The sequence below is a fragment of the Triticum urartu genome, chromosome 6A (genome assembly GCF_056163025.1).
Source record: "Triticum urartu cultivar PI428250 chromosome 6A, HENAU_Tu73, whole genome shotgun sequence".
Taxonomy (NCBI): Eukaryota; Viridiplantae; Streptophyta; class Magnoliopsida; order Poales; family Poaceae; genus Triticum; species Triticum urartu.
The window spans coordinates 80,682,257-80,707,795 of NC_141878.1; the positions used below are offsets into that span (position 1 = coordinate 80,682,257).

General features: G+C 43.6%; 1 protein-coding gene across 1 annotated transcript; it reads left to right on the top strand.

Annotated features, from left to right (window-relative positions):
• The first annotated feature begins 16,899 nt into the window (after positions 1–16,899).
• Positions 16,900–21,889, top strand: LOC125513692 (SPT2 chromatin protein). The gene is made up of 10 exons (XM_048678852.2): positions 16,900–17,225; positions 17,573–17,636; positions 17,953–18,188; positions 18,526–18,640; positions 18,713–18,793; positions 18,884–19,010; positions 19,091–19,983; positions 20,186–20,313; positions 20,668–20,757; positions 21,287–21,889. Exons 2-10 carry the CDS (start codon positions 17,610–17,612, stop codon positions 21,384–21,386), a joined length of 1,797 nt encoding a protein of 598 aa, XP_048534809.2. The 5' UTR covers positions 16,900–17,225; positions 17,573–17,609; the 3' UTR covers positions 21,387–21,889.
• The last annotated feature ends 3,650 nt before the right edge of the window (positions 21,890–25,539 follow it).

Below are 25,539 nucleotides of genomic sequence, written 5' to 3' on the forward strand. Positions count from 1 at the left end.
CCCTTGCCTTTTATCGATCAAATGCTAGAAAGATTATGCAAACATACACATTATTGCTTTTTAGATGGTTATTCTGGTTTCTCTCAAATACCTGTGTCGGCTAAAGATCAATCAAAGACTACTTTTACATGCCATTTTGGTACTTTTGCTTATAGACGTATGCCTTTTGGTTTATGTAATGCACCTACTACCTTTCAAAGATGCATGATGGCTATATTCTCTGACTTTTGTGAAAAGATTTGTGAGGTTTTCATGGACGACTTTTCCGTCTATGGATCTTCTTTTGATGATTGCTTGAGCAATCTTGATCGAGTTTTGCAGAGATGTGAAGAAACTAATCTTGTCTTGAATTGGGAAAAGTGCCACTTTATGGTTAATGAGGGTATTGTCTTGGGGCATAAAGTTTCTGAAAGAGGTATTGAAGTTGATAAAGCCAAGGTTGATGCTATTGAAAAGATGCCATGTCCCAAGGACATCAAAGGTATAAGAAGTTTCCTTGGTCACGCTGGATTTTATAGGAGGTTCATTAAGGACTTCTCAAAAATTTCTCAGCCTCTGACTAATTTATTACAAAAAGATATACCATTTGTCTTCGATGATGATTGTGCAGAAGCATTTGAAATACTTAAGAAAGCATTGATCTCTGCACCTATTGTTCAGCCACTTGATTGGAATTTACCCTTTGAAATTATGTGTGATGCTAGTGATTATGCTGTAGGTGCTGTTCTAGGACAAAGAGTTGATAAGAAATTAAATGTTATCCATTATGCTAGTAAGACTCTAGACAATGCTCAAAGAAATTATGCTACTACTAAAAAAGAACTTCTAGCAGCTTTATTTTCTTGTGATAAGTTCAGACCTTATATTGTTGATTCTAAAGTAACTATCCACACTGATCATGCTGCTATTAAATATCTTATGGAGAAGAAAGATGCTAAACCTAGACTTATTAGATGGGTTCTCTTGCTACAAGCTGAGAACCCCGTTGCAGACAACTTATCTAGGTTAGAGAATGTTCTTGATGACCCACTACCTATTGATGATAGCTTTCCTGATGAACAATTAAATGTCATAAGTACTTCTCGTAGTACCCCTTGGTATGTTGATTATGCTAATTACATAGTTGCTAAATTTATACCACCTAGCTTCACATACCAACAAAAGAAAAAGTTCTTCTATGATTTGAGAAATTACTTTTGGGATGACCCACATCTTTATAAAGAAGGAGTAGATGGTGTTATTAGACGTTGTGTACCTGAGCATGAACAGGAACAGATCCTACAAAAGTGCCACTCCGAAACTTATGGAGGACACCATGCGGGAGATAGAACTGCACATAAGGTATTGCAATCTGGTTTTTAGTGGCCTACTCTCTTCAAGGATGCACGTAAGTTTGTCCTATCTTGTGATGAATGTCAAAGGATTGGTAATATTAGTAGACGTCAAGAAATGCCTATGAATTATTCACTTGTTATTGAACCGTTTGATGTTTGGGGCTTTGATTATATGGGACCTTTTCCTGCCTCTAATGGATATACACATATTTTAGTTGCTGTTGATTACGTTACTAAGTGGGTAGAAGCTATTCCAACTAGTAGTGCTGATCATAACACTTCTATTAAAATGCTTAAAGAAGTTATTTTTCCGAGGTTTGGAGTCCCTAGATATTTAATGATTGATGGTGGTTCACATTTTATTCATGTTGTTTTCCGTAAAATGCTTGCTAAATATGACGTCAATCATAGAATTGCATCTCCGTATCACCCACAGTCTAGTGGTCAAGTAGAATTGAGTAATAGAGAATTCAAATTAATTTTGCAAAAGACTATCAATAGGTCTAGAAAGAATTGGTCCAAGAAACTTGATGATGCATTATGGGCCTATAGAACTACATAACAAAATCCTATGGGTATGTCTTCGTATAAAATGGTATATGGAAAAGCATGTCACTTACCTCTCGAACTAGAACATAAGGCATATTGGGCTATTAAAGAGCTCAACTATGATTTCAAACTTGCCGGTGAAAATAGGTTATTTGATATTAGCTCACTTGATGAATGGAGAACCCAAGCCTATGAAAATGCCAAGTTTTTTAAAGAAAAGGTTAAAAGATGGCATGACAAAAGGATACAAAAGCGTGAGTTTAATGTAGGTGATTATGTATTGCTATACAACTCTCGTTTAAGATTTTTTGCAGGAAAACTTCTCTCTAAATGGGAAGGCCCCTATGTTATCGAGGAAGTCTATCGTTCTGGTGCCATAAAAATCAACAACTTAGAAGGCACAAATCCGAAGGTGGTAAACGGTCAGAGAATTAAACATTATATCTCAGGTAATCCCATAAATGTTGAAACCAATATTATTGAAACCGTAACCCCGGAGGAATACATAAGGGACACCTTCCAGAACATTTCAGACTCCGAAAAGGAATAGGTATGTGGTACGGTAAGTAAACCGACTCCAAAACAATTTTTAAGGCAATATTTCTCCGTTTTGGAATATTTAGAAAAATAGAAATTAAGTAGCAGTCCGGGAAGGACACGAGGGCCCCACAAGGGTGGAGGGCGCGCCCTACCCCGTGGGCACGCCCCCCCTACATCGTGAGCACCTCGTGTGCCTTCCGGACTCCGTTTTCTTGCACGATACGTATTTTGGTCGGTAAAAATTCATTATATATTCTCCCGAAGGTTTTGACTCCCGTATCACGCAAATATCCTCTGTTTTTGTTTCGAGCTGTTGCTGCTACAGATTAGAGCAAGATGTCTTCTCAAGAGTCAGTCGGGGAGAGTCGGGTATCTAATCCGGCACCGGAACCAAGGGCAAACAGCGACCCTGACCACTTTGGGCCAACAATGGAGGAAGAGATGGAGGCTGACTTAATGAGGGTAGATGCCATGGAGGATCAAGAAGTCACCTCTCGCTTCCGAGCTGGGTTCACGACGGGGGAACTACAAAGCTCATCTATTCCAAACTCGGTTATCCCTTCCAATGTTAGATTTATTTCTTATGAAAATATGAAGAGGAGTGTCACTTGTTCTCCCGCAGCTATGAAACACCCTTGGGTGCAAGGAGCTTTAGCCGTCATAGGAAAGCTTCTTAAGGAAACAATGGACCTCAAGCAGCAAGTCAACAAGCTTGAGGAGGAGAATCGTATCCTGAGAGGAATCATCGCCAAGAATATTTCACCAACAACAAAGAAGGCGATATAATAACACGGGTATGGGCACTCCCCTTGGCAACCGCCAAGCTTGGGGGAGGTGCCCCGGTATCGTATCGCAATCACAACTCCTACCTTTACCGTTTTCCTTAGTTCGATCCTATTAGTAGTATTTTGATCTAGTAGAATAAAGTTTATGGCATGATCTAGTTTTAAGTTTTGCTTTATGATCTCTCTATGTAATCGAGTCCGTGAGCTATATAATAAAGATTAATGTTGAGTCAAGGGCTTGATTTTCTTGCTATGATCTTGGGTGAATAAAAGAAAAGAGAAAAAGAATAAGAAGAAACAAAAGTTCATATTGATCTTATTGATAGTAATGACTTCACATAGAAAGAGTGTGATGATTAAAAGTTGTTGGGAGTTGGCAGACATAGCTTTGGTCATCGTTGCAATTAATAGGAAGTAATAAGGAAAGAGAGGTTTCACATATAAATATACTATTATTGACATCTTTTATGATTGGGAGCACTCATCAAAATATGACATGCTAAAGAGTTGATGTTGGACAAGGAAGACAACGTAATGGGTTATGTTTTCTTATATCTGAGATAAAGTATGTTGTCATGGATCATCCAACATGTTGAGCTTGCCTTTCCCCCTCATGCTAGCCAAATTCTCAGCACCAATTAGAGATACTACTTGTGCTTCCAAATACCCTTAAACCAGTTTTGCCATGAGAGTCCACCATATCTACCTATGGATTGAGTAAGATCCTTCAAGTAAGTTGTCATCGGTGCAAAGCAATAAAATTTCTCTAAATATGTATGATTAGTGTGGGAGAAATAAGCTTTATACGATCTTGTGATATGGAAGTAATAAAAGCGACGGACTGCATAATAAAGGTTCATATCACAAGGGGCAATATAAAGTGACGTTCTTTCGCATTAAGATTTTATGCATCCAACCATAAAAGCGCATGGCAACCTCTGCTGCCCTCTGCGAAGGGCCTATCCTTTATTATTATCTTCTACCTTATGCAAGTGTCATGGTGATCTTCACCTCTCCCTTTTTCATTTTATCCTTTGGCAAGCCCAGCATGTTGGAAAGAACCGTATCCAGCATATATAATTGGATGTAGGGGGGCATGAGTTATTATTGTTGACATTACCCTTGAGGCAAAAGGTTGTGGGGCGAAACTATAAGCCCCTATCTTTCTCTGTGTCCGATTAAAACTCCATAACCACAAGTATTGCGTGAGTGTTAGCAATTATGAAGGACTAGATGATAGTTGAGTATGTGGACTTGCTTTTTAGCTCCGACATAGACTCTTTCTGATGTTATGATAAATTTCAATTGCTTCAATGACTGAGGTTATAGTTTGTTGGTTCTCAATAAGGTTTCTGATTCATACTTTTACATTGTGAATAGATCATCACTTGAACATAAGTAATCATATGACAATATCTATATATGTTGCTGCTATGAGAATAATCATGATGCCTTCATGTCCGTATTTTATTTTTATCGACGCCTCTACCTCTAAACATGGGGACATATTTATTGTTATCGGCTTTCGCTTGAGGACAAGCGAGGTCTAAGCTTGGGGGAGTTGATACGTCCATTTTGCATCATGCTTTTATATCGATATTTATTTCATTATGGGCTGTTATTTCACATTATGTCACAATACTTATGGCTATTCTCTCTTATTTTACAAGGTTTACATAAGGAGGGAGAATGTCGGCAGCTGGAATTCTGGGCTGGAAAAGGAGCAAATATTAGAGACCTATTCTGCACAACTCCAAAAGTCCTGAAACTCCACGGAATACCTTATAATAAATAATGAAAAATCCTCGCCAAAGATGAAGACCAGGGGGCCCACACCCTTTCCACGAGGGTGGGGGCGCCCCCCTAGGGCGCGCCCCTACCTCATGAGCCCCCTGGTGGCTCTCCGATGACCATCTTCTCCTATATGAAGTCTTTCGTCGAGAAAAAAATAAGAAGCAACCTTTCAGGACGAAACTCCGCCGCCACGAGGCGGAACCTTGGCGGAACCAATCTAGGGCTCCGGCAGAGCTGTTTTGCCGGGGAAACTTCCCTCCCGGAGGGGGAAATCATCGCCATCGTCATCACCAACGCTCCTCTCATCGGAAGAGGGCAATCTCCATCAACATCTTCATTAGCACTATCTCATCTCAAAACCCTAGTTCATCTCTTGTATCCAATTCTTGTCTCCAAGTCTGGGATTGGTGCTAGTAGGTTGCTAGTAGTGTTAATTACTCCTTGTAGTTGATGCTAGTTGGTTTAATTGGTGGAAGATCATATGTTCAGATCCTTTATGCATAGTATTACCCCTCCGATTATGAACATGAATATGCTTTGTGAGTAGTTACGTTTGTTCCTGAGGATAAGGGAGAAGTCTTGCTATTAGTAGTCATGTGAATTTGGTATTCGTTCGATATTTTGATAAGATGTATGTTGTCTAGCCTCTAGTGGTGTTATGTGAACGTCGACTACATAACACTTCACCATTATTTGGGCCTAGAGGAAGGCATTGGGAAGTAATAAGTAGATGATGGGTTGCTAGAGTGACAGAAGCTTAAACCCTAGTTTATGCGTTGCTTCGTAAGGGGCTGATTTGGATCCATATGTTTCATGCTATAGTTAGGTTTACCTTAATACTTTTGTTGTAGTTGCGTATGCTTGCAATAGAGGTTAATCATAAGTGGGATGCTTGTTCAAGTAAGAATAGCAACCAAGCACCGGTCCACCCACATGTCAAATTATCAAAGTACCGAACGCGAATCATATTAACGTGATGAAAACTAGCTTGACGATATTCCCATGTGTCCTCGGGAGCGCTTTTCCTTATATAAGAGTTTGTCCAGGCTTGTCCTTTGCTACAAAAAGGATTGGGCCACCTTGCTGCACTTTATTTACTTTTGTTACTTGTTGCTCGTTACAAATTATCTCATCACAAAACTATTTGTTACCACTTATTTCAGTACTTGCAGAGAATACCTTGCTGAAAACCGCTTATCATTTCCTTCTGCTCCTCGTTGGGTTCGACACTCTTACTTATCGAAAGGACTACGATAGATCCCCTATACTTGTGGGTCGTCAATGGCCCGTGCTGTTGTTCCGTTAAATTTTAATGCATTCCTTGAGGAAGCAAAGTTGAAAGATGATGGTAGCAATTACAAGGACTGGGTCTGTAACTTGAGGATTATCCTCATTGCTGCACACAGAAGAGTTACGTCCTGGAAGAACCGCTGGGTGCCAGGCCTGCTGCAGATGCTGCTGATGATGTTAAGAACGTCTGGCAGAGCAAAGCTGATGACTACTCGATAGATTAGTGTGCCATGCTTTACGGCTTAGAACTGGGACTTCAACGATGTTTTGAATGTCATGGAGCATATGAGATGTTCCAGGAGTTGAAGTTAATATTTCAAGCAAATGCCCGGATTGAGAGATATGAAGTCTCCAATAAGTTCTACAGCTGCAAGATGGAGGAGAATAGTTCTGTCAGTGAACATATACTCAGAATGTCTGGGTACCATAACCACTTGACTCAACTAGGAGTTAATCTTCCTATTGATAGTGTCATTGATAGAGTTCTTCAATCACTGCCACCAAGCTATAAGAGCTTTGTGATGAACTATAATATGCAAGGGATGGATAAGATAATTCCCGAGCTCTTCGCAATGCTAAAAGCCGCGGAGGTAGAAATCAAGAAGGAGCATCAAGTGCTGATGGTCAACAAGACCACCAGTTTCAAGAAAAATGGTAAATGGAAGAAGAAGGGGAACTTCGAAAACAACGGCAAACAAGTTGCTACTCAGGAGAAGAAACCCAAGTCTGGACCTAAGCTTGAGACTGAGTGCTTCTACTGCAAACAGACTGGTCACTGGAAGCGGAACTGCCCCAAGTATTTGGCGGATAAGAAGGATGGCAAGGTGAACAAAGGTATATGTGATATACATGTTATTGATGTGTACCTTACTAGAGCTCGTAGTAGCACCTGAGTATATGATACTGGTTCTGCTGCTAATATTTGCAACTCGAAACAGGGACTACGGATTGAGCGAAGATTGGTTAAGGATGAGGTGACGATGCGCGTCGGAAATGGTTCCAAAGTCTATGTGATCGTCGTCGGCACACTACCTCTACATCTACCTTTGGGATTAATTTTAGACCTAAATAATTATTATTTGGTGCCAGCGTTAAGCATGAACATTATATCTGGATCTTGTTTGATGCGAGACAGTTATTCATTTAAATCTGAGAATAATGGTTGTTCTATTTATATGAGTAATATCTTTTATGGTCATGCACCCTTAAAGAGTGGTCTATTTGTGTTGAATCTCGATAGTAGTAATTGCTACGTCTTGAGCTTGCGTCGGTTTTCCCCGAAGAGGAAGGGATGATGCAGCAAGGTAGCGTAAGTATTTCCCTCAGTTTTTGAGAACCAAGGTATAAATCCAGTAGGAGGCCACGCTCAAGTCCCTCGTACCTGCACAAAGCGATAGCTACTCGCAACCAACGCGATTAGGGGTTGTCAATCCCTTCACGGTCACTTACGAGAGTGAGATCTGATAGATATAATATTTTTGGTATTTTTGGTATAAAGATGCAAAGTAAAAAGTAAAAGCAAAGTAAAAAGCAAAACAAGATTAAAGTGATGGAGATTGATATGATGAGAATAGACCCGGGGGCCATAGGTTTCACTAGTGGCTTCTCTCAAGAGCATAAGTATCTACGGTGGGTGAACAAATTACTGTTGAGCAATCGACAGAATTGAGCATAGTTATGAGAATATCTAGGCATGATCATGTATATAGGCATCACGTCTGTGACAAGTAGATCGAAACGATTCTGCATCTACTACTATTACTCCACTCATCGACCGCTATCCAGCATGCATCTAGAGTATTAAGTTAAAAATAGAGTAACGCCTTAAGCAAGATGACATGATGTAGAGAGATAAATTCATGCAATATGAAATAAACCCCATCTTGTTATCCTCGATGGCAACAATACAATACGTGCCTTGCTGCCCCTTCTGTCACTGGGTAAGGACACCGCAAGATCGAACCCAAAGCTAAGCACTGCTCCCATGGCAAGAACTACCAATCTAGTTGGCCAAACCAAACGGATAATTCGAAGAGACTTGCAAAGATAACCAATCATACATAAAAAAATTCAGAGAAGATTCAAATATTATTCATAGATAGACTTGATCATAAACCCACAATTCATCGGTCTCAACAAACACACCGCAAAAAGAAGATTACATCGAATAGATCTCCACAAGAGAGGGGGAGAACTTTGTATTGAGATTCAAAGAGAGAGAAGAAGCCATCTAGCTACTAACTATGGACCCGAAGGTCTGAGGTAAACTACTCACACTTCATCGGAGAGGCTAGGATGATGTAGAAGCCATCCGTGATGACGGCCCTCTTCCGGCGGAGCTCCGAAACAGGCCCCAAGATAGGATCTCATGGATACAGAAAGTTGCGGCGGTGGAATTAGGTTTTTGGCTCCTGTTCTGATCGTTTGGGGGTACGTGTGTATATATAGGAGGAAGAAGTACGCCGGAGGAGCAACAATGGGCCCACGAGGCAGGGGGCGCCTCCACCCTCGTGACCGCCTCTTTTGTTCCTTGGAGCAGGGTCCAAGTCTCCTGGATCATGTTCGGTGAGAAAATCACGTTCCCGAAGATTTTATTCCGTTTGGACTCCGTTTGATATTTCGTTTATCCAAAGCACTGAAATAAGCAAAAAAACAGCAATTCTGTGCTGGGCCTCCGGTTAATAGGTTAGTCCCAAAAATAATTTAAAAGTGGAAAATAAAGCCTAATATAGTCCAAAATAGTAGATAATATAGCATGGAGCAATCAAAAATTATAGATACGTTGGAGACGTATGAGTAATACACATATTCATAATGTTGAAGCCAAAAGATGCAGAGTTGATAATGATAGTGCAACTTATTTATGGCAGTGACGTTTAGGTCATATTGGTGTAAAGCGCATGAACAAACTCCATACTGGTGGATTTCTGGAATCACTTGATTATGAATCACTTGGTACTTGCGAACCATGCCTCATGGGCAAGATGACTAGAACGCCGTTCTCCGTAACAATGGAGCGAGCAATAGATTTATTGGAAATCATACATACTGATGTATGTGGTCCAATGAATATTGAGGCTCGCGGCGGGTATCGTTATTTTCTCACCTTCACAGATGATTTGAGCAGATATGGGTATATCTACTTAATGAAACATAAGTCTGAAACATTTGAAAAATTCAAAGAATTTCAGAGTGAAGTGGAAAATCATCGTAACAAGAAAATAAAGTTTCTACGATCTGATCGTGGAGGATAATATTTGAGTTACGAGTTTGGTCTACATTTGAAACAATGCGGAATAGTTTCGCAACTCACGCCACTCGGAACACCACAGCGTAATGGTGTGTCCGAACATCGTAATCGTACTTTACTAGATATGGTGCGATCTATGATGTCTCTAACTGATTTACCGCTATCGTTTTGGGGTTATGCTTTAGAGACGGCTGCATTCACGTTAAATAGGGCACCATCGAAATCCATTGAAACGACGCCTTATGAACTGTGGTTTGGCAAGAAACCAAAGTTGTCGTTTCTTAAAGTTTGGGGCTGTGATGCTTATGTGAAAAAGCTTCAACCTGATAAGCTCAAACCCAACTTGGAGAAATGTGTCTTCATAAGATACCCAAAGGAAACTATTGGGTACACCTTCTATCACAGATCCTAAGGCAAGACATTTGTTGCTAAGAATGGATCCTTTCTAGAGAAGGAGTTTCTCTCGAAAGAAGTGAGTGGGAGGGAAGTAGAACTTGATGAGGTAACTGTACTTGCTCCCTTATTAGAAAGTAGTTCATCACAGAAACCGGTTCCTGTGACACCTACACCAATTAGTGAGGAAGCTAATGATGATGATCATGAAACTTCAGATCAAGTTACGACCGAACCTCATAGGTCAACCAGAGTAAGATCCGCACCAGAGTAGTATGGTAATCCTGTTCTGGAAGTCATGTTACTTGACCATGATGAACCTATGAACTATGAAGAAGTGATGGTGAGCCTAGATTCCGCAAAATGGCTTGAGGCCATGAAATCTGAGATGGGATCCATGTATGAGAACAAAGTGTGGACTTTGGTTGACTTGCCTGATGATCGGCAAGCCATCGAGAATAAATGGATCTTCAAGAAGAAGACTGACGCTGACGGTAATGTTACTGTCTACAAAGCTCGACTTGTTGCGAAAGGTTTTCGACAAGTTCAAGGGGTTGACTACGATGAGACTTTCTCACCCGTAGTGATGCTTAAGTCTGTCCGAATGATGTTAGCAATTGCCGCATTTTATGATTATGAAATTTGGCAAATGGATGTCAAAACTGCATTCCTGAATGGATTTCTCGAAGAAGAGTTGTATACGATGCAACCAGAAGGTTTTGCCGATCCAAAGGGTACTAACAAAGTGTGCAAGCTCAAGCGATCCATTTATGGACTGGTGCAAGCCTCTCAGAGTTGGAATAAACGTTTTGATAGTGTGATCAAAGCATATGGTTTTATACATACTTTTGGAGAAGCATGTATTTACAAGAAAGTGAGTGGGAGCTCTGTAGCATTTCTAATATTATATGTGGGTGAGATATTGTTGATTGGAAATGATATAGAATTTCTGGATAGCATAAAAGGATACTTGAATAAGAGTTTTTCAATGAAAGACCTCGGAGAAGCTGCTTATATATTGGGCATCAAGATCTATAGAGATAGATCAAGACACTTAATTGGACTTTCACAAAGCACATACCTTGATAAAGTTTTGAAGAAATTCAAAATGGATCAAGCAAAGAAAGGGTTCTTGCCTGTGTTACAAGGTGTGAAGTTGAGTAAGACTCAATGTTCGACCACTGCAGAAGATAGACAGAAAGTAAAAAGTGTTCCCTATGCTTCAGCATAGGCTCTATCATGTATGCAATGTTGTGTACCAGACCTGATGTGTGCCTTGCTATTAGTTTAGCAGGGAGGTACCAAAGTAATCCAGGAGTGGATCACTGGACATCGGTCAAGAACATCTTGAAATACCTGAAAACGACTAAGGATATGTTTCTCGTTTGTGGAGGTGACAAAGAGCTCATCATAAATGGTTACGTCGATGCAAGCTTTGACACTGATTCGGACGGTTCTAAATCGCAAACCGGATACGTGTTTATATTGAATGGTGGAGCTGTTAGTTGGAGCAGTTCTAAACAAAGCGTCGTGGCGGGATCTACGTGTGAAGCAGAGTAGATAGCTGCTTCGGAAGCAGCAAATGAAGGAGTCTAGATGAAGGAGTTCATATCCGATCTAGGTGTCATACCTAGTGCATCGGGGCCAATGAAAATCTTTGTGACAATACTGGTGCAATTGCCTTGGCAAATGAATCCAGATTTCACAAGAGAACCAAGCATATCAAGAGACGCTTCAATTCCATCCGGGATCAAGTCCAGGTGGGAGACATAGAGATTTGCAAGATACATACAGATCTGAATGTTGCAGACCCGTTGACTAAGCCTCTTCCACGAGCAAATCATGATCAGCACCAAGACTCCATGGGTGTTAGAATCATTACTGTGTAATCTAGATTATTGACTCTAGTGCAAGTGGGAGACTGAAGGAAATATGCCCTAGAGGCAATAATAAAGTTATTATTTATTTCCTCATATCATGATAAATGTTTATTATTCATGCTAGAATTGTATTAATCGGAAACATAATACATGTGTGAATACATAGACAAACATAGTGTCACTAGTATGCCTCTACTTGACTAGCTCGTTGATCAAAGATGGTTGAGTTTCCTAGCCATAGACATGAGTTGTCATTTGATTAACGGGATCACATCATTAGGAGAATGATGTGATTGACATGACCCATTCCGTTAGCTTAGCACTTGATCGTTTAGTTCACTACTATTGCTTTCTTCATGACTTGTACATGTTCCTATGACTATGAGATTATGCAACTCCCGATTACCGGAAGAACACTTTGCGTGCTACCAAACGTCACAATGTAACTGGGTGATTATAAAGGTGCTCTACAAGTGTCTCCGATGGTGTTTTTTGAGTTGGCATAGATGGAGAATAGGATTTGTCACTCCGATTGTCGGAGAGGTATCTTTGGGCCCTCTCGGTAATGCACATCGCTATAAGCCCTGCAAGCAATGTGACTAATGAGTTAGTTACGGGATGATGCATTACGGAATGAGTAAAGAGACTTGCCGGTAACGAGATTGAACTAGGTATTGAGATACCGACGATCGAATCTCGGGCAAGTAACATACCGATGACAAAGGGAACAACGTATGTTGTTATGCGGTTTGACCGATAAAGATCTCCGTAGAATATGTAGGAACCAATATGAGCATCCAGGTTCCGCTATTGGTTATTGACCGGAGACATGTCTCAGTCATGTATACATAGTTCTCGAACCCGTAGGGTCCGCACGCTTAAAGTTCTGTGACGATCGGTATTATGAGTTTTTGTGTTTTGATGTACTGAAGGTAGTTAGGAGTCCCGGATATAATCACGGACATGACAAGGAGTCTCCAAATGGTCGAGACGTAAAGATCGATATATTGGACGACTATGTTCAGACACTGGAAGTGTTTCGGGAGGTTTCGGACATATACCGGAGTACCGGGGGGTTACCGGAAACCCCCGGGGAGTATATTGGGCCTAATGGGCCTTAGTGGGAGAAGAGGAGAGAGGAGGGGCGGCCAGGGCAGCCACGCCCCTCCCCTTCTAGTCCGAATTGGACAAGGAGGGGGGAGGGGGCGGCGCCCCCCTTTCCTTCTCTTATTCTCTCCCGTCCTCTCCTACTCCTACTCCTACTTGGAAGGGAGGAGTCCTACTCCCGGTGGGAGTAGGACTCCTCATGGGGCGTGCCATAGGAGGCCGCCCCCCCTCCTCCACTCCTTTATATACGGGGAGGGGGGTACCCCTTGGAGTCACAACAATTGATCATTGATCTTTTAGCCGTGTGCGGTGCCCCCCTCCACCATAATCCACCTCGGTCATATCGTAGCGGTGCTTAAGCGAAGCCCTGCGTCAGTAGCTTCATCAACACCGTCACCACGCCGTCATGTTGACGAAGCTCTTCCCGGAAGCTCTACTGGATTGTGAGTTCGCGGGACGTCACCGAGCTGAACGTGTGCTGAACGCGGAGGTGCCGTACGTTCGGTACCGAGGATCGGTCGATCATGAAGACGTACGACTACATCAACCACGTTGTCATAACACTTCCGCTTACGGTCTCCGAGGGTACGTAGATGACACTCTTCCCTCTCGTTGCTATGCATCACCATGATCTTGCGTGTGCGTAGGATTTTTTTTGAAATTACTACGTTTCCCAACACGAGTCTCCAATTAAGTTGTGGAGATCACACCGAGCAATTTGATGGGTTTCGGTGACCGCCCCCAAGGGTTGCCAAAGTGTACGGGTTCGGTGACCGCCCTCAAGGGTTGCCATTTGTACGGGTTCGGTGACCGCCCTCAAGGGTTGCCATTTGTACGGGTTCGGTGACCGCCCTCAAGGGTTGCCATTTGTACGGGTTCGGTGACCGCCCTCAAGGGTCCCTTGGTGGAATCATGGCATCTTGCATTGTGCGAGGGCGTGAGGAGATTACGGTGCCCCTAGTGGCTTCTTGGGGAGCATTGTGCCTTCACACCGCTCCAAACGGAGATTAGCATCCGCAAGGATGTGAACTTCGGGATACATCGTCGTCTCCGTGTGCCTTGGTTATCTCTTACCCGAGCCCTTTACTTATGCACTTTACTTTGTGATAGTCATATTGTTTCCTGTCATATATCTTGCTATCACCTAGTAGTTTATCTTGCTTAGCATAAGTTGTTGGTGCACATAGGTGAGCCTAGTTGTTCTAGGTTTGTGCTTGACAAATTAACCGTTAGGTTTATTCCACATTTGTTCAAGCCTAAACCGTAATTTAAAGCGCCTATTCACCCCCCTCTAGGCGACATCCACAATCCTTCAGCATGAACTTCTGACCAATGTTTTGAAGTGTTGTCCTGATCCGCGAATGTTCCGGCAACCGTCAGCATGTGGACATCTCGCAATGCATGATTGTCATTCATCTTGGTGAACGCTAGATCGCCCATGTTGCGAGTGCATTGTGGTCCTTGTCCTTGTTGGCAAGCGGTGCGTGTCTGTGAGAGCCTGTTGATCGTTCTTGCCCACGAGCGCTTTCAAAATGATTCAACATGATTAATTGCTTAGTTAATTAATTACGCCAATAATTAATGGCCTACCAAATTCTCTGCATGTCTAATTAACAACCAACCAAATCAATTAATGATTTGCTTAATTGGGAAAATCCCTACTTCTAATTATCTGTAGGCATAATTAACTGTCTACCTAATTAATTAATTGCATTAATGACTCGATTTCCAAATTGATTTGGTACAATTTTTTTCCTATTTAAATAGCCAAATTAATTGCATACATAATTAATTATCTAGCTACTTAATTTCGTTGATGGTTTGATTTTGAATTGATTCAATGCTCGTTTTCCAAAATATATTTGCATGAATGATTGCTAGGAACGACGACGATGACTACTGGGTATTTTAGGAAACATTTTCTTAACGGACTTTTTGTTATTTGAATGGACACACTTGATTTGAGAATGTAGCATGTCTGACTCTTAGTACGACTGGCATGAAATATAGTACGACTGTGTCCATGAATGCGTGTATGTGACGGTCCGATGGCCGGTCTTCGGCCATGGCCATCCTCGATGTCACGATCCAAGCCCTGGCATTGTCGAGAATCACGCCCGCGTCAAGCCCAGACACTGCGTCCTCCATGGTGTCGCGCACGGCGTCCCTAAGCAGTGGCGCACGGATGCGTATGCTCATAATAAAAAATACATGTTATTTTTGTTGTATGAGCAAACTTGTGATTGTCAATTAATAATAGAGATGATGATAATAATAAGTGGCATAGTGCGCGGAATAGGGATTTGTTATTGAGGAATATTTGATTTTGTTTTGGAAGGTTATCAAGAAAAATTTATGTCTATACTTTAGAAAGGTGATCTCACATATATGGTGTGATTTTTGAATTCTGAATTATCTATTATTTACGTGATTGAATTAAAGCAGTACCTGCCAAAGCAAGCACGAAAACAAGATGTTCCCTTTTAATGGGATTTGGTTTTTACCGGGAGGGAGAAAATCAAGTGGGAAGGGATGGTGGGAGGTGAGATAAAAAAAACCGGGCGAAAAATAGCCAAACAAAAATAAACCACGGAGGGGAGACTACCAACTCCCATTTAGGAGTAGAGGTTTTTGTAATCTCAACCTATGCGGCACAAAGCAAAAACCTAGTATATAGAGTAACTTGAAATAATCGGAACCAAATCGATACATTTATTTCCTTGTCCTACTCTTTCCCTTAAAACAAAAAAATAACATCCATTAATTTATGAAAAGTATCATCTAGAGTTGGGCGAAAAAATCATGTTAATTATGTGGAGTATGATTCTTCTTCGATTTTGACTATAGCACGGGTACCTTAATTTAGGGAAATTACCATTTATGTGGGCTCCTTCTATAATCTCTCGCTCCCTTTTCATTATCTTCATGTTCTACCACACGATCTAACTTCATGACGTCGATGTGGGGCGAGTCGTAGGAAAAAAACGCTCACGGCGTATCTGTTGAGGCTAGTGGCAGAGCCAGCTCGGCCAATGAGCCGGGGCAAAATACACGGGGCTTCTGTCTGCCAGTATTTTGCCCCTACAAAAATGATGGTAATCTCTCTATTTACTGCTAGTGTTCATACGTGAATGCATGGCCTCGGGTAGTCGGGAGGTGGCTCCGTCACTGGTTGAGGCACGGGCAATTGATTTTGAGTCACTAAAATATGTTTGTCTCTGTTGCAAGGCACTCACAATTAGCTAGTTGCATTAACGGCTATGTTTCCAAATTGATCCGACTCTCAATTTTTGAATTGTTTTTTATTAATGACTGTAGGGGACCAAAAGAAATGGCGACTCCCTTTAATAGCAGAGATACTCTCTCCATTCCTAAAGATAAGTCTATCAAGAGATTTTAATATGGACAACATAAGGAGCAGAATGAGTAAATCTACACTCTAAACTATGTCTATATACATCCGTATGTAGTTTATATTAAAATCTGAAGAAAGACTTGTATTCAGGAACGAAAGGAGTAGTAGTGTTGAGAAGGTTTATTTTTGTAGAATCTGTTGAAAAAAGGATAATCACCTTTTTTACACAAAAAAGGGGATAATCACCTTTTATTTTAGTAACAGAAGGGGATAATCACGTTTTTTTAGTAACAGAAGGGGATAATCACCTTTTTTTTAGAATTAGAAGGGGATAGTTTGGTTTTTTTTTGAGACAATAAAAAAAAAAGAGGAAAGAAAGATGGGCCTGCAACACCATATAGGCGGCGATAGTCGTCGTACATGCGGCCACTCTCTCAAAGAAGAGGGGAAGGCCCACCTGACCCACAGACTCTTTCCAGAGACATCTATCTATCCATTTGTCTCAAAAAAAATCTATCTATCCATCCAGCCAGCCCCGGGCAAGACGTCACGTCATGTCAGTTTTCTTACCTCGCGGAAACGCACGCACACGCCTATTTATAAACCGCCAGGCCTTCGACCCGATTCCCCTCTCGCGGCCTCGCTCGCTGCTCCACATTCCCGACCCAACGAAGCAGCCCTTCCCCTAAAGCCTCCCTCCGCTTCCCCTACCGTGCCCCCGCGCCGGCGACTCCTCCTCCCCGCCGGCCTCCCGCCCGCGCCCCGCGACCGCGAGCCGGGCCCCGACCGGCTCCCGTCGCCCCCCGCGCTCGCCCTCCTCCCTGCGACGACTTTCCCCGCGGCGCCCGTCCTCTGATCCAGCCGCGGTCGCGCGGAATCTCGCCGGGACGAATCCGCCCCGCGCGGCCCCCCGCCGGCCCCGGAAGAGGCGATTCTCCGCGCGCCGAGGTGAGCGCCCTTGCACGACGGCGCGAATTTGGGCCGGTTCGACGGGGAGTGTCGTTTTCCGCGGCGGCGGCGGCGGCGGCCCAGATTTGCGTTTTCGCGCCTGCGGAAACCCTAGACGGGGCCGCTCGTTTATTCGCGTTTCGGGGTGGGGCTCGTGCGATTAGCTGTAGGCAACGTGGTTTGGGCCCTCGACAGCGGGATTTCGGGGGCCGATTGCTGCTTTCCTGGAGCGTATTTGGGCGCTCTGGTCCCGGCTCGATGCTTTCTTTAGCTAAAACTTCGACACTCTGTGAAAATATTCGCGGCGTTATTTTGCATACTCATGAGGATTGCTGGCTTTGATTCAGGAGCTGGGACGCTGACGCGACGGGATCACTGGCGCAAATGAGCCGCTACGAGTATGAGACCAATGTAATAATCCAAGCTTCTAACTCCATTTCAGTACTACTGTTTGTGTATCTATCATCTGTAGGAGCAGCCGGAATCATAGTTTTCTGGATATTCTGATATTATCATGAACATGTATGCTTAATTCATTTGTAAAGCAGGAACTATAGCCATTGCATCTGTGATAGACTGACAGTGCATTTCTTGACCTTTATATGAGACTAATGTAATTTAAGCTTCTAAGTCCATTGTTTCTGCATCTAAACATGTAGGCTTAACCTATAGCCATTTCATTTGTGGTAGACTGACAATGCATTTCTTTTTGTCATCATTGTAAAAGGGTTATCATCGGGCAGTGGAGGATGAGTATGAGGACGAGTACTATGATGAAGATGAGTACGAGGAGGAAGGTGCAGGAGCTCCTGAGGAGGACGAAGAGCCACCAGAGGGTCAGCAGGAGTTCCTTCAAATTAGAGAACGATTGAAGGAGCAGATTAGGCGGAAGGCACAGGGTGCCAGTGCTAGCACAGCTGGTCGCTCGTCTTCCTTGCATGATAGAAGACCACCCCCACCCAAGTAAGTGTCTCTGAATTTCAATGCGCCTCTTGTACAATTTATTGAGCATTTTATTTGGTTGTGCTCCAGGAACCTGTATAGTGTAGAAAAATACAATTCTGGGAGGAAAATAGTTGGACAATGATTCCTTCTCGTATACCTTCTATCAGTTTCTTTAGCGTGTTAAGTTTATATGTTGATAATTGGTCTTGGAACTGCGAAGTTATCATACTAAACAGATTGTCATGCTATCCTTTCTTGAAATATTGTTGTCCACTCAAATTCAACATTTCGTCTTACTGATCTTGGTACGGTAATGGGGAATCAATCTTCATTATGTATTCATTCACTCATGTAGTTTTGGCTCCTTCTTTGGGCCCTCCAAGCCGGTGATTTCCCAGCGTGTGATTGAAGAAAGGAAGTCAATGAAAGAGATACAGAACACAGTGCCCAGAGAACGAAGACCTCCTGGAGTATGTGGCATTACATCTCATTATGATTATTGTTGATCCATCCCTTACTAATTGCAGGTAACATATATGCAGAAGGACATCCCATCATCTTCGAGAGTGCAAGTGCAAGCTAAAACAAATGGATTTCACCAGAAGCAAAAGATTGTTAATGAGGTACAAGGGATATTTCTTTTTTACATTGTTCATTTCTTTGCTTTATTAAACGTTGGCCAGTGCAGTCACAAAATAGCAGCTGCAATGCAGGCAAAAAAGAAAGCTGAGGCACTTAAGGATAATCGGGACTATTCATTTCTACTCTCGGATGATGCTGACATTCCATCTCCTCCAAGGGAAAAACCTGCGGCTAGGCCTTCATTGACCCAAAAGTCTGGTGAGTTTGAACTTCTATCGCGAAACTTCGTCTTTCTTGTTTAGCGGAGAGTGCTGATGGTTGGTTTTGTTGTGTCAAAGATCGTGAGGTGATGCATTCTGCAGTGAAGAGTAGGGCGCCAACAAGTCAGCCCGCCAGATTGCCAAATGGTCATGGGTTGAACAACAACACATCGTCCACACAAAGACGCCCGGAAAGTAAGTTTGAATCCAAGGGAAAGGAGATGCTCCTAAGTAGAGAAAGGGCTGTTGACAATGGAAGGATGCATAGTGTTGTTAGAAATGGGTCCAGCCAGGCCACTGGAAGCAAAGCTGCAAGCCAAAAATTTCCGAGCAAGGGTCAGATAGCAAATAAGCCTTCTATGAAGGAAGTGAATGAACAATCTCTTAGAAAGGATCATTTAGCTAGAAAGCAACCTGTGTTACCTAATGGTCGACAACAGCCCTCACAAAGTCAGAGGATGCAATCAGCCTCGTATGGCCAGAGGCCGCAGCAGTCGTTGCAGAGCCAGAGACCACAACAGTCATCGCAGAGCCAGAGGCCACAACAGTCGTCGCAGAGCCAGAGGCCACAACAGTCGTCGCAGAGCCAGAGGCCACAGCAGTCGTCACAGAGCCAGAGGCCACTGCAGTCGTCGCAGAGCCAGAGGCCACTGCAGTCACAGAGCCAGAGGCCACTGCAGTCCTCGCATAGCCAGAGGCAACTGCAGTCGTCACAGCGTGAGAGGCCACTGCAGTCATCGCAGAGTCAGAGACCACAATCATCGCAGAGTCAGAGACCGCAACAATCACTACAGAGACAGAGACCACAGCAATCTTCACAGTTGCAATCCTCACAAAGCCAAAGACAGCTGCCACAAAGCAACAGGCCGCAGCAGATGTTGCAACGGCAAAGGCCTCTTTCCTCGCAAGGTCATTATCCTGAGCAAAGAAGAGTCCAAGCAAATGATCGAGTAAAACCATCCGAAAGGCAGGTAAGGACTCCCTCGAAACCTATGGTAATATTCTGTCAAGCTGTTCATTTGTCAAAAAAGTAGTACTGGTGAAGCAATTATCTGTTGGTTTTTCTTTTGGTGTTATGCCATGTGCATACATTTTCATGTTTAGAGTGTGGTGATTTGTAATGATATTGTCGCGCTAAGTTTGTTTCTTCATTGTGTTTGTGTGCCCATGCAGCCATCTCGACAAGTATCTGCCAATGGACGTGATGATCGTGCAAAGAAAAAGCAATTGGGGAAACGAAGGTTTGATGACGACATTGAAGATGAGGATGATCCCATGGCTATGATCAGGAGTATGTTCAGGTAAATTTTCATCCCGTACTGTTTCTGGGCATATTATCAGTTATCCTGGTTAAAATGTTTGATAATATGTTCCGTCTGTGTATAGATTTGGTATACAACCGGGTTTGTATCTTCTGAGCGTCAGTGTCTACTCTACTAGTGTTTGGATAATTTACTTAACATGGATCATGTACTGACTACACCGATTGCAATACCTGTTGAAATTTCACCTTGGCTTTTTTATATGTTACATATTGCTTTAGTGGCTTTTTAATAACAAGGTTATTTGATTTAATTGTATGGCACGAAATAAGATTATATGTTATGTTGCTTTGAAAAGAAGAAAACTCTTACAAGTCTGGATTTCCGGTGCAGGTATGACCCTAGTAAATATGCAGGCAGAGATGATGATGATAGTGACATGGAAGCAGATTTTGCTACTATAGAGATGGAAGAGAAAAGAAGGTATCCATGTTCTTCACATAATGCATTTTTCTTATATATTTATATTTTGTCCTGTTGCAAGATTGTAGAAGCTGAAAACAAATAGAGATCATTTGAGAAATATGCACAATTTCTGGATTAGTCATGGACTGATGATGTCTTGTCCACATTACACTGAAGAAAATCTGTGGCAAAAAGAAATCAGCATATTAGTCGGCAAAATATGTTCCCTTCGTTGGTTACTTTTAGTCTATACTCTCCTAGTATAATTATATACTTCTTCCGCCCTGATTACTTGTTGAAGAAATGGATAGAAATAGATGTATAGAATTAAAAATACGTCTAGATACGTCCATTTCTGCGACAAGTAATTTGGGACGGAGGGGGAGTACTCAGTAAAGTGTGTTGTGCGACACACTTGAATGAGATTGGATGTTGTTTAGAACTCGTTCCAGAAAATGGAACTGGATGACCGATAGTAGTAATCACTCAAATTGCTGAATAGTTTGCATCTTATTGACCTTGCTCTGTTGTTTGCTTACTTGGTCAGCGCGAGGATTGCAAGGCAGGAGGACGAAGAGGAGCTCCGCCTGCTTGAGGAAGAAGAGAGGCGTGAGCAGGAGAGGAAGAGGCGGCGGGTAGGCCGATAGCCAGCCGGATCAGTTAGCTCCAGCATTTGTCATTTCTGGATGTTGTTTCCGCAAAGGCCTCAACGCCTTCGGCTGGAATGTGGGTGCTGTCTGTGCAGACAACAGTGAGCGAGCCTCCGAGCTCTGCCCCCAGTTAAGCGCCGTGCGTATTTCACGCCAAATCAGAAAAAAAAACGGCAGGCGAAAAGTTCTTGCAGATTTGAAGTCGCTTGTAGACCGTTGAAGTCCTCGTGGGTTGTACTTCTGAAGCTGATAGGGGTAGTTAGTTCCCGGGCGTATTGAGGTAGTGCGCCGAGGTCAAAGGTGTTCTTTTTTTTGAAGTGGTACCGACTCGTCACATTGTTGGGTTGTACTACCTGTTTTCTCATGATGTAACTGATTGTTTACCGTTAGCTGGTCATAAACATGCCATAGATAAGTGGCACCTCTGTTAAATTAATTTGGATGTAGGTGTGTTGAACTAGTAAACAATGCAATTTCAAATAATTATGTTTTTTCGGTTTTGTAGTGTGGTTATGCAATGCATCATCAGGATTGGAAAAGGAAAAAGTAACAGACTTGATTGGCCGTACTAGCAAATCAATCTGTGGTTGGATGGTTAGTAGGATAGTGGTATCCTGGCCTTTATTTTAAGATTTTCGGTGATGCGTCTTCACTAAGAGAAGACGTTCCTGTTGACTTTGAGGTGCTCATTGATGCGTCTTCATTGGGAGAATGAGTGTATAATCATATATATGAGCGCCTGCGTCTATGTCTGTATTGTGTTTTAAAAAATTTGACCATATCAGCATGCAAATGTGAGACGATAAATAGTCTTTTTAAGAGAACGATAAATATGGTAATGATTGCTTTCGATCGACCGGCTGAAGCTGGCGCCGGTCACTGGCCTCTCAATCGAAACCTGATCCAATAGCCCAATGTTTCACACATACACTGACAGCGCTGTCTTTCTTCCTTCTCCTATCTTCTTTTTTTCCAGTTTGCCATGGTCATCCTCACCGTCCTCCCCTACTACGATTGCCCCACCGTGCCCTCCTAGATCCGACATGCTACATGTTGTTAGGGACGTGCAGCCACGATACGAACACTTCACACCACAGTGCTGATTCGAACCCATTCCGGAGAGGAAAGACGACAACGATGGCGGCGGTTGCGGTACAGATGTGGTGGCCCTACGACAGGGTGGTGCTATGCGCAGCACCGCCACCGGCTACCAGCATTGCAATCGCAGCCCCATGTGCTTCAACGGTAGTGCCCGCATACTGCCCTCATGGCGACCGACCACGACGATGGTCGTAACCCGACGAGCAGAAGGCGATGTTGTACAACCGGCGAAGCTAGAGCTGGAATCAACAAATGCTACATGCCCACCACTGCAGGCTAGAGCTAGCCGGCGGCAGTGCTGCAAACCGTCCGCGCAACCTGTATTTTTTTTGCTGGAGCTGGCTTCCACCGAAGCTGCAACCGGCATTGTTTTTTGCTGGGTTTGTTCCGACAAAGCTGCAACCAGCATTGTTTTTTTGTTGGAATGAGCTTCCGCCGGAGTTGTGACCCCCCCTCCCCCATCAGAGTTGCAACCATTGTTGGTAGAAGCTTCCATCCACCTCCGGCCGTGCTACAACCGTCTAAGGCGTTCCACAACCTGCAGGTGCTACAACAAGCTAGCGAGGTCAACGATGATGACCATGTGCTGTGGTATTGCTGCAACCAGCATCGCTGCTACAACCTTGCTCGGCGTTGGTACAACGGGAAACCCCCATTTGCTGGGACGACGACGGCAATAAGCTGCAAGCAGGTTTGCGATGACGATGACTTATTTTTACTGCGCGCCGCCGCAACTAGAGATGTAGGTGCAGCGAGAGGAGAGCATGGTGCGGCGGGGAGGTTAGCGACGAGAGGAGCCAAACCAGGCTATTTTAGCTGGACGACGAAGCTAACACTAGCCCCATTCCCATTCCCCTCCTCTCCCTCCCAAGCAGTGCTACCACGATCGCCTTCCAAGCACCAGTCTGCTCTGCCTTCGGCGGCCAGCGACCACCATGGTCCACACAAAGGTGACATACGACAAGATGTTGCCCCCAGAGCGTTGGGTGAAGATCTAGGCGACTATGTGCGTCGCTCGCACTGCGGTCGGCCTTCTTTCGGAGCACGAGAGTTCAGACGAGGAGGCGCCAAAGAATGAGGAGTTGGAGGTGGCAGACGAGGAGATGGAAGAGATGGCGGCGCCAGAGGAGGACTAGGAGGAGACAGAAGAGGAGGACGGCAAGGCGAAGGTGCCAGAGCAGGTCGGATTCAACATGGAGGACACAGTTTCACAGTTCGAGCTCGCCCAAGCAAAGGAGGCAGCGAAACAACATGCCATCTTTGAGTCCATCCAGTCTTAGTTCGAGGTGGCAACGGACCGTCGCTTTATGCACGAGGCGGATGTGAAGTGGGAGGAGCTCTTCGCGGACAAGGACAACAAGGAGGCGTTGATGATTCTATTGGGGAACGTAGTATTTCAAAAAAAAATCCTACAATCACGCAAGATCTATCTAGGAGAAGCATAGCAACGAGTGGGGGAGAGTGTGTCTACGTACCCTCATAGACCGAAAGCGGAAGCGTTTAGTAATGTGGTTGATGTAGTCGAACGTCTTCGCGATCCAACCGATCAAGTACCGAACGCACGACACCTCCTTGATCTGCACACGTTCAGCTCGGTGACGTCCCTCGAACTCTTGATCCAGTTGAGGTTGAGGGAGAGTTTCGTCAGCACGACAGCGTGGTGACGGTGATGATGAAGTTACCGACGCATGGCTTTGCCTAAGCACTACGACAATATGCCCGAGGTGGAGAACTGTGGAGCGGGGCACCACACACGGCTTAAGATCAACTTGTGTGTCTATGGGGTGCCCCCTCCCCCATATATAAAGGAGGGGAGGAGGAGGGTCGGCCACAAGGGGCGCGCCCAAGGGGGGGAATCCTACTCCTAGTAGGAGTAGGTTCCCCCTTTCCTAGTCCAAGTAGGAGAAGAAGGAAGGAGCGGAAGAAGAGAAGGAAAGGGGGGCCGCCCCCCTAGCCCTAGTCCAATTCGGTTTGGGCTAGGGGGGGTGAAGGAAATATGCCCTAGATGCAATAATAAAGTTATTATTTATTTCCTTATATCATGATAAATGTTTATTATTCATGCTAGAATTGTATTAACCGGAAACATAATACATGTGTGAATACATAGACAAACAGAGTGTCACTAGTATGCCTCTACTAGACTAGCTCGTTAATCAAAGATGGTTATGTTTCCTAACCATGGACAAAGAGTTGTTATTTGATTAACGGGATCACATCATTAGGTGAATGATCTGATTGACATGACCCATTCCATTAGCTTAGCACCCGATCGTTTAGTATGTTGCTATTGCTTTCTTCATGACTTATACATGTTCCTATGACTATGAGATTATGCAACTCCCGTTTGCCGGAGGAACACTTTGTGTGCTACCAAACGTCACAACGTAACTGGGTGATTATAAAGGTGCTCTACAGGTGTCTCCAAAGGTACATGTTGGGTTGGCGTATTTCGAGATTAGGATTTGTCACTCCGATTCTCGGAGAGGTATCTCTGGGCCCTCTCGGTAATACACATCACATAAGCCTTGCAAGCATTGCAACTAATGAGTTAGTTGTGAGATGATGTATTACGGAATGAGTAAAGAGACTTGCCGGTAACGAGATTGAACTAGGTATTAAGATACCGACGATCGAATCTCGGGCAAGTAACATACCGTTGACAAAGGGAACAACGTATGTTGTTATGCGGTCTGACCGATAAAGATCTTCATAGAATATGTAGGAGCCAATATGAGCATCCAGGTTCCGCTATTGGTTATTGACCGGAGACGTGTCTCGGTCATGTCTACATTGTTCTCGAACCCGTAGGGTCTGCACGCTTAAGGTTTCGATGACAGTTATATTATGAGTTTATGAGTTTTGATGTACCGAAGGAGTTGGGAGTCCCGGATAGGATCGGGGACATGACGAGGAGTCTCGAAATGGTCGAGACATAAAGATTGATATATTGGAAGCCTATATTTGGATATCGGAAGTGTTCCGGGTGAAATCGGGATTTTACCGGAGTACCGGGAGGTTACCGGAACCCCCCGGGAGGTATATGGGC

Coding starts and splice junctions, on each gene's coding strand:
- LOC125513692 (XM_048678852.2), top strand. CDS start 17,610: ATGAGCCGCTACGAGTATGAGACCAAT. Junction 19,011..19,090: donor TTCATTGACCCAAAAGTCTG/GTGAGTTTGAAC, acceptor GTTGTGTCAAAG/ATCGTGAGGTGATGCATTCT. Junction 20,314..20,667: donor ATGATCAGGAGTATGTTCAG/GTAAATTTTCAT, acceptor TTTCCGGTGCAG/GTATGACCCTAGTAAATATG.